The 18,072-nt window shown below is 39.6% G+C and overlaps 1 protein-coding gene across 4 annotated transcripts in view; it reads left to right on the plus strand.

Moving 5' to 3' along the window:
- Positions 1-18,072, plus strand: part of NUBPL (nucleotide binding protein like) — a 151,866-nt gene that overhangs the window by 116,028 nt on the left and 17,766 nt on the right. For all 4 annotated transcript variants that reach the window (XM_024196031.3, XM_029911527.1, XM_024196034.3 and 1 more), the window contains 2 exons: positions 10,011-10,131; positions 15,781-15,863. In XM_024196031.3, the coding sequence (XP_024051799.2) occupies positions 10,011-10,131; positions 15,781-15,863 (204 nt within the window). The remainder of the gene's footprint in view (positions 1-10,010; positions 10,132-15,780; positions 15,864-18,072) is intronic.

Below are 18,072 nucleotides of genomic sequence, written 5' to 3' on the forward strand. Positions count from 1 at the left end.
ATAAACTGCCTAGAGAGGTTGTGGAATCTCCATCTCTGGAGATATTTAAGAGTAGGTTAGATAAATGTCTATCAGGGATGGTCTAGACAGTATTTGGTCCTGCCATGCAGGCAGGGGACTGGACTCGATGACCTCTCGAGGTCCCTTCGAGCCCTAGAATCTATGTTCTAAGAACTGTACATGCACATAGGAATACAGTCCCCGCTAAGAAAAACTTACAATCTAAAAGAACTAAAAACAGACAGAGAGAGTTGGCAGGAGATCATATAAGATTATGACTTTGTGGTTTTGTAGAACTCTAATATTCAGGAAACCAAATGCCAGGTGACCATGCCAGGCATACTCTTACTTTCCACAAAAGCAATAAATGCAAATCATCAGAAACCTCAAAAGTCTTTTCCTGGTTCCACTCATCTTCCTCCTCTACAAAAGAAGAGCTATTAGCTACTGAAGTGGACACTGGAAGAAGAATCTCAGGAGAAAGTATTTCAATCTGATAGATTGGACCAGATACTTCTCAGGGTTATTATTTCTCTTTATATTAAATCAGAACCAACCATACAAACGCAAAAAAATCAGGAACAAAAACCAGTGAAATAAAAAAAAAAATCGGAGGCAAAGGCCTTGACCAGTTCTTCTCCAGTTCCAGTGATCTTAGATTTCCTTTTCATCTTTCATGCTGGTTTTAGGAGAGCAGTGGTTCAATCATTGTTTAATTATCTGGCCTCCCGAAAGAGGTCACTGCTAGCTTGCCATCTACAGAGTGGTCCTGTAGAGGCTGTGTCATAGAGGCAAAAAAAAGGTTACTTACCACAGTAACTCTTGTTCTTCAAATGTTCTTCAATAGATCCACAGTGAGCCTCTCCCCAGCCCTCTGTTTTGGAGCTTAAGTTCTAAGACTTCTGGAAATGGAGAGGGATTGTAAGAATGTATATGTGGCAAGTATGTGTGTATGCACGTCTTATTCATCGTATGTTCACCTGTGTTTGGTATGTGTATCTTAACATGATGATCAGGCATTTGCCCACTGTTGATTTGATTTCCCCTGTGTTGTCTCTCTTCCCCACACCTCCTCAGCATTTGTGGATGTCGTGAATTACTTTAATCTTTAAGGAAAAAGAACAGTCCAGCATCTTGAAATGTTTGCCTCATTTACTACAAGAAACAATTACTCATTAGATGTATCATTAAGTTTCATTACTGCTAATATCAATCATCCTTCTTCTCTGTGGGGATCTATCCTGGTGCAAATCTGTCTTGCTAAGACTAGTTTGTTGCTGATAGCTGCAATGGAGCAAATTTTACAAGGTGCTGAGCTCTTTCAACTCCCACTGAGTTCAATACCATGAGAGGCAGCATGATCTAGTGTGTTAGGATCAGGCCTATGAAATGTAAATTAATGTTAAGAGAAAGAACCTAGGAAAGAAGTACAAAAAAAGCATTAAATACAGTAAAACATTAAGTAAATTAAGAAGCTGATTTTAATACAGATCAGTGAAACCAGCTGAGGTCTGTGTCTATTTTTAATTTACCTTATTCTAGCTAGTTACTGTAGCATAAGTGGTGGCACCAATATTTGAGATCACACAAAGTTTGGAAACCTCAGTAATATCTGTAGGGAATGTGGGAAAATTAAACAGGGTAACAGCTTTAACTCTGAATTTCCTGTGTGTCAGTATTCTATGAACCTTTTAATTATAGTCTTGTAACGTTTTTCATTGAATTAATTTTTAAATTTAACATTTAAAATGTAAAATCAAAAGCTTAATAAGTTCACAGTGAAAGGACTTGATACTGAATTCTAATGTCTGGACAAAAAAGATAAGCATTATTTAAATATTAAATAGGTAAATAATCAAATAGTGTTTTTCAGAAAACATATGATTAAATTGTGTTTTGGACTTGACACCATAATATGAGTTTCTAAATAACAAAGTATTGCATTCTGGAATATGACCTCAGAGAAACGTATTTTTCATAAGGAATAAAAGTATGGAAAGAAACATGCAGATTCAAATACCTGCTAATTTTAAGCATTAATTAAAAAGGAAAGCATCCTGTACACCTCGTTTTTTTTTTTCTTTTCAATCTTCTCCTTAAAAAGTTCCCTCTGGCGATACACATTTTCTCCATTACCTATTTAGATAACATTCTGTTTTAAAAAGTAGAAATTTCTTTAGTGCCTAATTTACTTTTAATAGAAACTGAGACAGAAATGTTGAAATTACTGCCTTTACTTGATTTTTAATTCACAGGATATCTTAACAAAGAAAATACATGAATGGGTTCAATAAATGTGAATGTCGTTTGTTGACTGCCGAAATATGTACATCTCCATCAACTTTTTAGTAACCAAAATTTCAAAGTATAAAATATCTGTTGCAATTTGTGCTAGAGATGTGTGATGGGGTGTACAAACCCCACACTGTGCAACAAGGGGTTAGGGGATCATTTTGGGCTCAGCCAGCCCTGCCCTGCCACACCTGCAGCAAATGCTCCATTTGCAGGAGGAATAAGCATATTTGGGTGGCTTATTTGACCTGCAGCCCATAGCTCTAGCAGAGTAGAGGGAAGCCTAAAGGCTCTGATACTGCTGCCCAAAGGGGCCCTCCTTGAGGGAAGGGACGACCCACCCCAGAGACAACCAGAGAGGGAAGTATCCTGTGACCTTGGACATTGGTAACTCCCTCTTACTACTTTTGGTTTGGATTTCCCCACCAGGAGAAGGCCTTGGACTCAGCTGACCCCAGAGCGGTAGATGAGAGGAAGAGGTCCAGGGAGGACAGCCTTAAGCAGCCTTGGTTGCCAGATTACTGGTCAGGGCCGGCTCTAGAATTTTTGCCGCCCAAGGCAAAAACAATTTTGGCCGCCCCCCTCCCGCCCCGCCCCGCCACGCCCCAACTCCGCCCCTTCCCCCAGGCTCTCAAGCCTGGGAGGGAGGGGGAGCAGCGGCGCGCGAAACAGCTGTTTCGCGCGCCGCGGCCGCTTGGGATCTCCCCCTCCCTCCCAGGCAGCAGCAGCGGAGGTGAGCTAGGGCTGCCCGCGGCACATTTTTAGGGGCGGCATTCTGGCGCCGGCCATGCCGCCCCTAAAAATGTGCCGCCCCAAGCACCAGCTTGTTTGGCTGGTGCCTGGAGCCGGCCCTGTTACTGGTAGCCCAAAGAGCCATGGGTAGGAACCCGGTGGAGTGGGAGGGCCCAGGCTCCCCTCCCCACAACCCCTTTGGCAGTCTGGGGTTGTGGCCATGACCACTAGGCCATGCTCCCCAATCAGACCCCAAGTGAGGACCATTACAAGATGTAATAAAAACATATGGCAGAAATTTAGTATATAACATGTGTTTTTCATCTTAAATTGGCATTTACCATTAAGTCTGATGAAAGAAGCATATGTTAAGATCATGAAGATTTTTTTTTCTGATGGTGCCTGCAATACATAGGTGTAACATGTTATGCTAAACATGTTTTTCATTTAATTTTTTTATATTTGTAGGTTTATGACAAATTATTTTAAAGAAAGTTCACCAAATTTACTCTGTTCTTATAGTGTGAGTAGCTTTTTCTAAGAGGAATGAATATTAAGATTGGCTCAGCTCCTTCAGTCTGATCTTGGTATGAGTTTTGGTACATGAGACAATCTGTATGCCATGGTTCTACCACTCAGACTAGTTTGTTGGCCTTTGCATATCTGATCATAAATGGAAGTCTGATGGAAACCAATCCTGCAAGATGCTGGATAACCTCAGTGCCCACCAGATCCAATGGAAGTTGAGGGTCCTTAGTAGGATGAGCTCTGCAAAGAGCAACCAGGTCTTCCATGTTTTGTGGCCTTGCCTATTCTCTCTTCTCACCTTGCTTTCTCCTTTTTTCAGAAACAATAAACTTTTCCATCCACATCTGAACACAGGCATCACATTTACGTCTGTTTTAAAGCTAACTCCTGTCCACATTTGTAGTGCAGTGGGTGGAGCAAGTGTGAGGATTTTAGGGGGACTAGATGATTTTTTGACATGCAGCCCAAACATGAGACTTAATTTACATAAAGTCTGTGTGAAGAGGTCAGGCCTGCCGATGGGGCGGGAGAGAGAATTGCCCGGGCAGGCCGCAGGGCAGGGCTCCTAGGCATGCACGGGGTGGTACCGGCGGCAGCGAAGGCAGCCAGGCGGGCACGTGGAAGCCATGGCTGTGCCAGAAGTGCTCCCCTAGCAGCACAGCCAGCAGCTCGCTGGGCATCAGCCAGTACCGGCGCAACACCGCCCAAATGTCAAGCGGATGGCGTCCGCACAGGCTGGGGGCCCATTGACTGTTCTGCCCTGGGGCCCTGAATTGCTGGAAGAGGTGGAATCTTTGAAACTGTAGTGGCCTGCTGCAGAAATGGAGGCCACCTGCTTGCACTGGAATCCATGCATAGTTACCACCGTCTAAAAGAATTTGGTAAGGGACAGCTTTCCAGATAAGTAGATGGCCTGTGGGCTGCTGAACCCAAAGCCATTGAAGGATTTTGCATGCATTCTGGTGAATTTTATCATATGTACACAGCTTTTTACAAACATTAACCGATTAACCCCCAAGTATTTAGGTCCGAAGTTTTTATAGATTGGACACTAAAACAAAGATTAAATGATTTGACCAAAGCTATAGAGGTGTATCCATGTTGGAGACAGAATTACAATGCAAGAGTCTCTTGTTTTAAGTTCCATGATTTCTCCATTAGAAGATCATGTGCTCTCTCATTGTCTTGAACTCTACCTGCTGTGGGCAGCAGTCACACTTGCTGTGAGCAGAGGAGCCAGTTCAACTGCTGGCGTCCACTTGGCAGGGAGTGTGCTTGCCTCTGTTGCACTGGAGCTGCTGCAGTGTGACACTGCCTACCATAGCTGTGAATTTTTGGAATCTACCCTAAATCTAAGAATCTGTGGCTGTGGTTTTCATGAACCCCAAAGGCCAGCACAGGGCAGCTGGTGGGGAAATCCATGAATAATTTGTACTATTTAGGAAAAATCAGTGAAGTACTTTCAACTTTAGAGATCAGTTTCTGTTGGTTTATGTTTTCAAGACTATCTCTGAAAGGAAAAGGACTAACGCGTTTAGTTTTAATAAAGCTGAGATCCTCCTTCCAGGATGTTCAGATTGGTGGGAGATGTGGATTTCACAAGTTCCAAAGGACAGCTGTCTATACAATTGGCTGTTGTACTGGAGAAAGAATCTGAGGTGCATTTTCTTTTAAAGACGCTTTAACTGTACTGTGGATTTAAAAACTTTGAGGATAATAGTGAAGTCTCACTATCTTTCTTTCTGTACATATGCAACAATAATGCATATTAACAAATACATCTGAGTGATAAAAATGTTTACATAAGTTATAATAGCTTTTTAAAATAGTCATTTTGACTAATGCATAATGTGAACTAATGAACTGACAAATTTGATCTGGGGGAAAAACATCAAACTTTAAAGTTTATAATTGTAGTGCACAAAAGCCCCACAAAATCATAAAATCTATATTTTGAGCTGCTGCTGTTCAAATTTATTAAATAATTTTATTTCCAATTTTACTATATTGGTTCCTCTTACACCAGTACTTTGAAGAACAAATTTCAACCAGAAGGAATTGTAAACCCACAGTAATATCCATGTGAAAATTGTGTTTGACACACTTGTTTGTTAAATTTTCAAACAAACATCTTTGTGCTTTCTCCCATGCTGCCCCTCATGCTTGGGAAGAGCTTCCCATGACCATCCACAAAACTAACGAATTAACCTCTTAAAATGCTCCTTTTCAGTGATGCTTACAAAAAACATGACAAGTTAGGCCACTGGTGTGCTGAGACAACAACCTGTCATCCTGACCAATATTATCTAATTATTTCCTTGTACTTCCCCAACTGACTGTATCCATCTCTTGTCTCTTGTCTGATACTTACATTGTAAGCTTTGTGGGGCAAACTGTGTTAGTTCAGCACCTAGCACAAGGGGGTCCTGGTCTGTGATTAGGGCTCCTAGGCGTTACAATAACCCAAATAATAAAAATAACAACTTAGTTAATAATTATATAAATAAATAATGGAATCCTAAATGAGAAAAAAATGAGCCTAGTGGACTCTGCATAATATTGCACACTGAGAGTGAACAGTCCAGTGTTCCAAAGCTCTGCTGATATTCAGAAGGAGCCATTTATACATTAAAATATACTACTAGGTAGATGATAGACAAGAATAATGCAGAAGGAATGTAAAAATGGGCATGTGGCGCAGGCATTAAGGGACCGTGTGTCTGTCATGCCATCTGGAGTGATGCATGATCGAGAGTGCCAATCTCAGGGCAGACTGTCAAAAGCAGGCCAGACCCCCCTAGCTGGTGCTATATTCTACAGTTAGATTTCACCAACCCAGAAACAAACATGAACCTCTAGATCACTTTAATAGTCTTACCATGGAATCACAGACAGTCCCCTTGGGTTCTCCAGCCTATCTTGCCATGCAGGCAAGCTGGGCTTAGTGATAAATGGTCACATACACCAAAAATCACAAAACAATCAGGTTGCTCCCAGTCTCAAGATACCAGTCACTTACCCCAGATCAATTTGTACTTTCGATCTCATACCAAAGACAAAGCCTGTAGCCAATACTGTAATAAACTAACCAAAGGTTTATTAACTAAGAAAGAAGAAAAAGTTATTTACAGGTTCAAGCAAGCAAGCATATATACACAAATGAGTTTCAGTCTGATTCAAAAAGTGACAGAGATGTAGTAATCTGTCACCACTGAATGTCTTTTTAGGGCTTAACCATGTCGACCCTGGGGATCTCTGCTTTTTGTTTCTTAGCTCCAGCCCTTGTTAGAGTCCAAACTTGCAAAGAGTTGAAAAATCTTCATGTTAGCTATTTTTATTTCCCTCTTCCAGCATTCAAACCAATGAGACAAGGCCTTCTGCATGTACTTCTCCATGGGTGGATGGAGCAATTAACAAAGCTTTTGTTTTGTGATTGCCCATTGAATTTTGATAGTACTCCTGTATGGGTGTGGGGAGCCCCTCTTCCATCTGAGTTCACAAGTTCAGAGCAGGCATTTTTACAGTTATAAAACAAACTTATATTTTTCCTTGTAGCATGGAATAGAGAGACTACAAATAAGATTAATGCATGCAGCAACTTACACATTTTATAGAGTCTAAACACATCCTTACAAGTCTAACACCTACCTTGAACAATATTAACATGTAGGTGAGCTGGACTGGCTTCCAGCTATGAATTTGTCAGTGCTCAGCTTATGCCTAGAGACTTGGCAAGAGCTGGCACCTGATTTACCCGCGTCAGAGTCATTTACTTTCAGTACGACTAGCTGAAGAAAAAAGATCATGAATGAGACATTAACAAATGATTTAGCGTGGAGCATACAGCTACAGTAGCATTGTCTTAATAAAGCTCTGGCACAGTTACTTTTTCTGGTGGTGTGTTGCTATCATCAAAGGATTAATGAAACAGTTATACAACCAGCTATAAAACATTTAAACAAAACACTGTAAGACAACATCACTTTTTTTGTGACCATGTGTTCGTTTTTTTTTTTTTTTTTTTTTTACTTCAGTGCTACATCTACACTACACACCACTGCTGATGGTGTGTAGTGTACATGTAGCTACTCACCGCAGTGAAAAGTAGGCTGCATCCAAGTGTGCAGCTGTACTTGGCAGTGAAAAGGGTCTGGGAGAGAGGAGGGTCCCTGCTGCCACAGTCTTTCCCCGCTGTGGGGAAGGGCTCCAGCAGTAGGAGGTGTCCATGCCTTTCCCCCCTGAAGTCTTTTCCTGCAGCAGGGAAAGGCTTCTTCAGTGGGGAGGCAGTGGGACACTATACTGCTAAAAATATCAGTGTAGATGGGGAGGCATGGGTTGGGTGAGTAGAGAGCATGTTGGGGATGTATTCGCATACATACCCACACCCTTCAGGCATGTCTTTGTTTGCCTAAGCCATGCCTCACTCACTACACTGCAATTTATTATCCATCCTTTGAGGGCTATGCAGGTAGGTACTCTAAATGTCACTAAAAGCAGTGTGCAGTGTTCATGTACTCTAAGAGGACTACAAAAATTTAAAAAGCTAGGTGCCTGAAAATGGGTGAGTACGTTTGTATGACAAATGCAAGTTTTCTTTTGCATGGTGTGAAGAATAGACATACTTAATTGTGTAAATCATCTTATTCTCCCCCCTCCCTCCTCCTTTGGGAGATGTCTCTCAAATCTCAAAGGATCATTCTATTTCGTTATCTTTCAGTTTCTAGTTTACACACACATTTAAATGCCCATGTTATGATATCACTCGTTTAGGAGTCCATCTACAGAGCACTTATATTGGCTACAGAGAGCTCTATAAAACATTTTCTTCCTCCCTCCCTGTGCCTCCCATTAGAAATTGAATGTGCTGCCCCTGCAACAGCTGTAATCCTTCCCAGCCAAAGAACTGAGAGTAAAAATGCCCTGATTTAAATCTGCTGAAAGCTCTAAATATTAAACCTATTCTACCATGTGAAAAATTCAGAACACCAAATGCAGGTATAGAAAAGCCAGTTCACCAAAGCTGACTCACTTTTAATTTTTTTTTTATGTTGTATTTGATTGCACATTGAGCACAGTTATGTGCTATAAAGTAAAAATAACGTATTTACCTGCTTATATTCCTTTCTCCGTATTCTTTACATTGGCCAGTATTTTCAAACTTGGGTGCTTATTGTAAATAGCGACCTAAGTAATGTTGTTGATTTTTTTAGTGGCGTTGAACCCCTGCAGCTCCCATTAACTTCAGTGGAAACTGTGGATGATAAGCACTTCTGAAAACCAGGCCACTTTATTCAGGTGCCGAAGTTTAGGAATTCAAGGTGAAATTTTCAAAGGCCCTCTGTATCTTGAAACTTTCACTCTGAAATTTGGAAATTTTGGCTATAGTATCTAGGTGATCTATTTATCATCTGTTTATAGAATTTTAATATATAATAATTGACACTGCAACATTCTGCAAAAGGTTTGCAAAATTCTGGTCATCCCTAGTGCTGAACTTTGTTTGACAGATAAACACAATGTGATTAGTGTTATCATCAGCATCATTCTAAAATATGGAAGAGTAGATTTTGTGCCCAGGTTGGCAAACTTTCTTCATATTTTTGCAAGGAAGACGTTGGGAATTGGACATCAACAAAAATGTGTATATTAGATTTTTGTCCCACAGTTTTTGTCAGTTTCTGCCTTGCATAATTATTTCAATTGTTTTGATCTTTAAACGTCTCTCTGCTCCTCAGAGAGAATAGCAAATCTGGGTTCCTTTTTGAAGATATTTTCCTGCTAATAGCCAAAAAAAGTCTTTTTTAAAAAATAGGTCCAATTGTGACACTTCTTGTAATGCAGTGTAGTGGTAGCCGTGTTGGTCCCATGATATTAGAGAGACAGGATGGGTGCGGTAATGTCTTTTATTGGACCAACTTTATAAAGTTAACGTATAAAGTTGGTCCAATAAAAGATATTACCTCCCACAGCTTGTCTCACTTCTTGTAATAATATGTCACAGTTCATGAAATGAAACTTTAAACTACAAGACTGTAAAACACAGCACATAAAACCTCCAGAGTTCAAAGTTATATGATACAACAATTGTTTACTGAGATGTCATAAAGTGGTGTTTGTAAGTTAAGTACTGTAGATTGGGTAGCATAAGAGATGTTTTGTAACAAATGTGCTTGATAATCTTGACTTGAAAGGCAGCAGTCTTGCAATGAATATGAAGTATATGACATATAAATATTTATAAAATGAAGATGAAATAAAAATATAATAAAATTACTTTGTTGCTGAGCCAGGAATCTAGGGGCTGTGGGGACACTGTCAAAACAGTCTATTCATTTTAAACTAATACTTCTAAGATACCTTGTTTGAGATCTATTCTCTGATGCCATATGTGGGTAGATATAATATACCAGCATTGATACTAAGACTCCAGATTTGAACATTCTTTTTTAACTTAACAGGTTTTGGGGCTTGTCCAAAATATGAGTGTTTTCCAGTGCCCAAAATGTAAACATGAGACCCATATTTTTGGAGCTGACGGTGTGAGAGATCTAGCAAAAACCCTTGGACTAGATGTTTTAGGTAAGAATACTGATATGATTTTTATTGTTGATGGACAAATTAATTAAATGCATAAGGAAAACTCTGCTTGAAAAAAGTATGGGACTGCATTACCGTGATACTGTATGTTCAAATAATGGTAAAGCAGAAAAAAATAGTACAGTAATAATCTTAAATTGCTGAGTTTCGTTACAATTTTTATGCTGTTTATTATCATTGTCTCAGGATTTTTCCTTTTAATGAAAAGCTGGCTAGATTTGGAAGTTTGTGACAAATATGACTAGTACTCACATATATAAGGCCACAAGTGGGATAGTGTCTAAGGTAACTCCATCCACTGGATCTCAGTGATCTTGACTATCGTCTAGATTGTAAACTCTTCAGAACATGGACTGTTCTGATATCTATGAATTATACAGCATACAACATTTAGTAACATGTATGCAGGGACATTTAGGACCTAAACTCTTCCCATTGGAGTCAGTGGGAGTTGGCCCATTGACTCCATTGGGAACAGGAATGCGCTTTTTATGTGGGAAAACTTTGTAATCTGAACAGCAATGCATTAGACCCATTATTTTTGTACCTACATATAGAATACTGAATTGTTGCGTTTTGCATGGTGAATAAGTAGTTTACATCTTGTTTTGAATCACACACACTGGTTGTCCAAGATCACTTATGTTTACACTAAACATAATTTAATTATGATTAGACCACCTTAATTATTGTTAGTTGGGATTTCAGGAATATACTGGATTGCAAAATGTGGTTTCAAAAGAAAATTTATCTTAACTCATGAGGCATTCAAAACAAGAATTGTTCACATATTGATTTAATGTGGAATTATGTATAATTTTAAAATGTGGATTAATTGCTTACCTTTTTTAAAAATAGCATGTTTAAACCTGAGTTATCAGGAAGAGTTTCTAAAACATAAAAGCATATTTAAGTTGTTAATGAGATAATTGTGCATGCTAATGATGTATCTCCATGTATTACTGTAATTATGTCAATGATATTCCACAGTTTATCATTAAAATGAACCAGGAAGTTCATTTAAAATCTTCATAAAGACATAAAGGTCTGATACAAATCTAACATAGGAATGGAATTTAGAATTGAAGGCACACATTTAGGGTCACCTGGTGGAAGCATAATGTGTGGGAATCAGAGTCAAAGGGGATTGCTTCAGCCCTGGGTTACGCTGGTGGGTGCAAAGCCTCCATCCACAGTGGTACAAGGTGCTTGGTCAGCCATTGATCTCCATAAGTGGCTTTTGCTGCCCCCAAAATGGGTAAAGTTGGCCAGGGATGGGAAGTCAGGGTGGAGCCAAGGGATTTGCTGATTCGGCAGGAGGGAGGAAGAGGTTTGAAGAGGAGTGGATACAAACATACTGTTCTCCAGCTACTCATTAAAGAGCATGAATGTAGTGCTGTAAGGGTTAAAGTTAGTTTATATTGTACATAGAAGCATAGGAATTACCATTTTGGATCAGACCAGTATCTGTCCTGTCTACAAGAGTGGCCAGTATCAGATACTTCAAAGGAAGAAAACCTGCAAGAGTCAGTTCATCCACCCCCTCTGAGGGCTCCGATACGACCAGTAGCTCTAGTACCTCCACACTAGGGTGTCCCCCAAAACCAATCTGAGCTGCCTGTCTTTTACCAGGACCTCCTCAGGACCCACGAGGAGGAAGCTGGATGAGGGGACCTGCGACTATGGGACCTACTTCTGATCCTCCCTCAAGCCACGTCTCTGGGCAGAGTTCCTCTGGGCCATGCTCCCTGGATGCCTTTGAGGAGCAGTGGGCGCTGTCTGGGGTCTTCTGCTTGGTGTCCCCATCTGGATTCCTGATTTTGAACCTGTGACCCCCCATTTCCATCCCTTTCTTTTCATTGGTTGTCTCCTATAATCATTTGATATCTGGGTCTGGTGGCTCCTCCCCTTAGACTGTGAGCAGGGGCCTTTAGATGTGGGCAGGCTTCTGCCCGCCCATCCCCAGTGCTTCAGTAGGTGCACTGACTTACCCTTTGCACAGAGCCTGCAGTGACTCAGCCTTCAGGCATGCAGCTGCAGCCTATCCCCCAGGTTCAAGTATTTCCTCAACCGCACCAGAGCTGCAGATCAGTCTGTGCAACTACCCAGCCAGAAACCCTTGTGCTGCCTCACAGTCACAGACTCTTGAGACTCCCAGCCTGCTCTTGACCCTGTTCCTGTTTCTGCTCCAGCCTTGCCCAAGCCCTGTTCCAATCTTGTCCTTGCCCTACCCTGCTCTTGCTCCAGCCCTGTTACTGACCCGCTCCAGGCTTACCTCTGCCTCCTGACCTTCCCTGGACCCCCGGACTCTGACTGCCTGGCTTTGATCTTTGGTCTGTATCTGGACTCTGGCTATGATTGTGACTTGGCTTGTCCCTGGACTCTGACCGCCTTGCTTCAACCCCTGGCTTCCATCTGGACTCCAGCTATGGTACAAATTCTGGCTTCACTATGGACCCTGATCTTGGTTCTGACTCTGGCCTGTCCCCAGATCTCGATTCCAATGCCACACTTGGCCCAGTCCCGACTCGAAGTCTGGCTTTGACCTCTGGTCCAGCCACTAAGCCTGACTACTGAGAGGTAGCACCTGACACCTAGCTTGGAAGACTCTGATGTTCCTGAGTCTTCTCCAGTTTTGACTAACCAAATAATTTTGTGTCATCTGCAAATTTTGCAACCTCACTGCTCACCCCCTTTATCATATCATTGATGAATATGTTAAACAACACTGGTCCTAGTATAGCACATTGTGACACTCTACTATTTAAATTTTATCATGAGGAAGATTGGCCATTTCTTTTCTGTGTCTCAGCCAGTTTCTGATCCATTACTTTGACCAACACTACATGAGTACTTAGTTTCTCTAGTAGCTTCTTGTAAGAAGCTTTGTTAAGGGCCTTCAAAAGTTCAAATAAAGTACATCAACCAGTTCCCCTTTATTGATTTCTGTATTAACACGTTCAGTTAATTCTAACAGATTTGTAGAGACATTTTCCTATGCAGAAGCTATGCTGGTTAGACCCTAATAAATTTGTGATCTCCTAGATCTCTTATAATTCTATTTTTAATTGTTTTCAATACATTTATCAGATATATAAGTAAGGCTTACTTGTCTGTAATATCTCAGATCACGTCTATCATCTTTTTAAAACACACAACAATTGCTACCCTTCAATCCCCTGGTATAGTAACTTTTTAAAAAAAATAAGAGTTTGCATGTTTTTGCTGGCAGCTCAGCAACTTCATTCTTAGATATATTGTGAACTCTTGGGCATATACCATCTGGACTCAATGGATTTGTTGCTTTTTAATTTATCATTTTGTTCCAGCCCTTCTTTTTTGTTACCTCACTCTCTGATAGCGCGTCATTGTTATTACCAGAAAAGAGTAGGTCCCAGGCAGGTGTGCTCTGTGGTGAAGAATCGTGCAAAGAAATCATTTAGTTTCTCAGCAATATCCTTATCTTCCTTAATTGCTTGCTTTACCATAGTGGTCCAGCAGACCCACTGATTCTCTTGCAGGTTTTCTGCTTCTAATATACTTACAGAATTATTTGTTTTTTTTTATACCTTTAGCTACTGTCTTTAACTCCATTAGGTGCTTTTGTAAATCACCCTGGGCACCTATATGCATCTTTAAGCACCTAAATACCTTCGGAAATGTGGCCCTCAATCCTTTTGAGAACAGTAGGAGATGGCAGCCATTTTGAAAAAGGGAAGTTCTTTGTGTAATTCTATTGCTGCTGAAGCAGTAAATTTTAGTTGTGAAGACTGAATGCAAAAAATTACTCTGAATCTTAAAAATAATAGTCTTCAAAATGTGGCCTATGCACAAGATAACAGTAATTTTAACTATGTGGGACTTTGATGAGTCCGTATTATTCCATTACTAAGAACATTCGGGACAAAGAAAAGATCTGACCTGCAATGGTAAATTTCTTAAAGGACCAATTTTTAACTATATTTAACTAAAAAAAAAATTTATGGATTTACTTAAATTCTCAGAAAATTCATTCTGTGCCAAAAGCGTAAGTATTGAGCAATTTTGGGGAGGATAGATGGTAGTCTTCATATATAACAGAAGTTGCATGTCTTCTTTAAGTGCAGAATTCAATTCAACCTTAATTAAGGAGTCAATACCTGCAACTCCATACTTTTATTTTTATTTTTATTTTTTTCTTGTAGGGTCTTTTTTACTAGCATCCTTCACTTTTTTTTTAAATCCTCTTTTAAAGTTCAGTGCAAGATTTCGATACCTTTCCTCCTCTAATAATATTGAACTTAAAATTTATTTTGGTCACCATTACCTAGGGGCTCAACTACAGATACTTCTTGGACCAACGCTTGTATGTTACTTAAGTCTAAGGGTTTGACAATACCAGGGCTGGCTCCAGGCACCAGCGAAGGAAGCACGTGCCTGGGGCGGCACATGCTAAGGGGCGGCACAGTCTGGGCGGCCTTTTTTTTTTTTTTGCTTTGGCAGTCTGGGCGGCTTTTTTGCTTGGGGCGGCAAAAATGGTAGAGCCGGCCCTGGACAATACCCATGCTTGCATCTGTTTAACTAGAGTTTTGTTTTGAAACTGCTTTAGTTAAACCACTGCAAGTTTATATACGAACACTTATTTCAGTTTAGCTATTTTTTCATTTACCTTAATCTGGTGTTAAAAATAAATTAAGTTAAAGCAAAATAACACACTTACTAGCCAAACTAAGAGTACCTACACAGGATTTTGCACCGGTTTAATTAAACTGATTCAAAAGCACACTTTTAGTTAAATCAGTGAAACTTCTGAGTATAGACAAGGCCTGCGTGAAGAGTAGTCAGGCGTCCAGCATGCTGTAAACGTAATACTGGCAGAAGATCAGTTTTTAACTGTGCATTTTATCTCATAGGCAGTATCTGTGTTGTGATATAGTAATTATGGGAACTTTAAAAATTTACTATATTTAGTGCTGGAAAAATATTTCAGAATTAAGTGAAAATATCCAATGGGTCGATAAATGATTTTTCCTTCAGTACATTTTTCTTCTATAACAGTTCCCTGCTGATTACACAAGCAAATCACACAGTAGTTAGCCCTTGTAAAAGAGAACGAGTTGAATATACAGCTAGCACTTAATTAAATCAATGGCCTACTAAGGACTATAGTACATTTTGTTGTTTGGCAACAAAATGTGCTATAGTTTGGATATTGATTAATATCTCAAAACACTGTTGAAAATACAAAAGTAAGAAATACGTTGAATAATATGTTATCCTGACACTCAAAGAAGTGTTTTTATTTTGTACCTATCCAAAATGTCTAGACCATAGAAATGTCTCAGTTTGAGCTTTTCTGCTTCTCCAGAAAGCAATAAAGCAAACTTCCTGTCATTACAAATTACTGCAAAGCAATCTGCTCTTTTTCCAGAAAATGAATAAATTTGAAATATATTTGGTACTAATGATTGTGGACATGTGGAACTCTGCTGCAGCTAATTTTAATTTTAAATGCTAATTTTAGAGATTAAGTAATTCAAAGGATAGCCTGAACTGGAATTTGATTTCAAGTAGCTTCAGGGCTAGTTTAATGAAATGCACTTATGAAATATTAAGTCTTTATGTAAATGCATTTTGGTGTTTTTAATGCAGGAGACATTCCACTGCATGTTAATATAAGAGAGACATGTGATGCCGGCCAGCCTATTGTCATCTCACAGCCTCAAAGTGACATGGTAAGTTTAGTGCTATGCACTTAAAAAACCAAACAAACAAAAACAACAAACAAACAAAAATACCCTGAAGAGTGGGGAGAGAGGAGGGAAAAGTCTCTGTTACTTTAAGAAGGGAAACCTTTTTGTTAACATAAGAAATAAATCCTGAAAATTGAATTAATCTATGTACTTGCTCCAAAACTGAGGTACACAGGTATATGGGTTGTCCTTGCTATCTTTTTCTCTTTGTGCACATGTTTTTGTTTAATAGTCTGAACCATAGTCTCAGTAGCAAAAGACTCAGTCCAGATTGCTTGCATGCCAAGAAGAGGAAGAGTCAGTGACAGGCCACATGAGATCTAACTAATAACATAGATCTTCTAAAGCTGTCTGTTGATCCTTTGGTAGTTGAGCCATGAGAGGATCAAAGGGGAATGTTAGTTCTGTCAAAAGATCTGTGTAACAAGAACCTGCACATTGTCAATACCTAGAATATTGTTGTTAGGAAGTGGAGGAATTTGTATGCAATAGGAAATGGGATTTTTCTGTGAATTCACCATAGCATTTTATTGCCAAATGAAAGCATGGGTGTATTGAGAAAGTGGGAATAAAACAGACTTATCTTTCCAGAAAAGTAGTTTTGTGCATAAGATATTGTCATAGTTGTTGACAGTACAGTACTTTTCTGCCTAGTACATCTTTCTCTACCCTGTTCCTGTCTCCTCTGTTTGGATTCTAAGCTCTTCAAAGCAGGGACTGTCTACTACCTCGTTTGTACAATGCCTATCACAATAGAGCTCTATTTTTATACAGTGACCAACATTCTGGAGAGTAGTAGCAAAACCTAAACATTGTTATACTTGTTAATTTTGTTTTAAGAGAGAAGTTGGGACAAAGTACCTTATTAGACTACTAATAGAATGCAACACATTCACTAGTCTGGGATAAGGCCTGTATCACTATTGATCAGTGAAATGATTGTGTGATGTTCTGGTATATCTATTCTCTGGATAGATGAAGAGTCTTCAGACTCCATTCATCAGGCTGGCACCTTTTACATGCACTACTTTCCTATTAAAAGAGAAATACAGTAAAATTCTGTAGGTCTGCCATGTGAGTTTGTTTCTAATCTGACGTCTCACTCCTGCCCATCCTTGTACTGGTAATTGCATTAGGGTGAAATCAGGGGGATATAGGTAAACTCCATTATCGATATCAAGTTAAATATGAAATAAGTAGATTTTTAACACATACTGTGCCTCAGTAGAGGAAACTTTTTTTACTCTTTCTCATTGTCTTTAAGATAACACTGGTCTACAATTTTTGAGAAGTCGTCTGCTTCAGAGATAAAATGTGCTATTTATTATGTATTTTGATGTGCTGAATTCAAATATGACAATTAAAACAACTGATTGGCTACTGTTTCTAAGATATTTAAGTTTTTACATTTTATGTCTATGTATATTATGTAGATAGTAGAGTTTTAATCATAAATTGTAAACCTAGGTCTTTTCATGTGTTTATGGTTGCTTTACGTGATAATATTTCACCTGTCCTGTTTATGTAACACTTTAAAAATCAGCAAAAGGGTTATATAAATAAAATTTATTATGAAACAAAAGGCAAAAAACTATTCTGTACATAGCTTAGTCCTATTCAGTGTCTACTCGGCGCTTCTTGGCTTGTCTCTTGTATTCATTAAATGGAGCATGTCTTGTCACTGTCCAGCAATAGTCTGCAAGCATTGATGGGCTCCATTTGCCCTGATAGCGTTTCTCCATTGTTGCAATGTCCTGGTGAAATCGCTCGCCGTGCTCGTCGCTCACTGCTCTGCAGTTCGGTGGAAAAAAATCTAGACGAGAGTGCAAAAAATGTATCTTTAGTGACATGTTGCAACCAAGGCTTTTGTATGCCTTGAGGAGGTTTTCCACCAACAAGCTGTAGTTGTCTACCTTGTTGTTTCCGAGAAAATTTATTGCCACTAACTGGAAGGTTTTCCATGCCGTCTTTTCCTTGCCACGCAGTGCATGGTCAAATGCATCATCTCAAAGAAGTTCACGAATCTGAGGACCAACAAAGACACCTTCCTTTATCTTAGCTTCACTTAACCTTGGAAATTTTCCACGGAGGTACTTGAAAGCTGCTTGTGTTTTGTCAATGGCCTAGACAAAGTTCTTCATCAGACCCAGCTTGATGTGTAAGGGTGGTAACAAAATCTTCCTTGATTCAA

This window comes from Terrapene carolina, unplaced genomic scaffold (genome assembly GCF_002925995.2).
Source record: "Terrapene carolina triunguis isolate 2854851 unplaced genomic scaffold, T_m_triunguis-2.0 Scaffold96, whole genome shotgun sequence".
In the NCBI taxonomy this organism is placed as follows: Eukaryota; Metazoa; Chordata; order Testudines; family Emydidae; genus Terrapene; species Terrapene triunguis.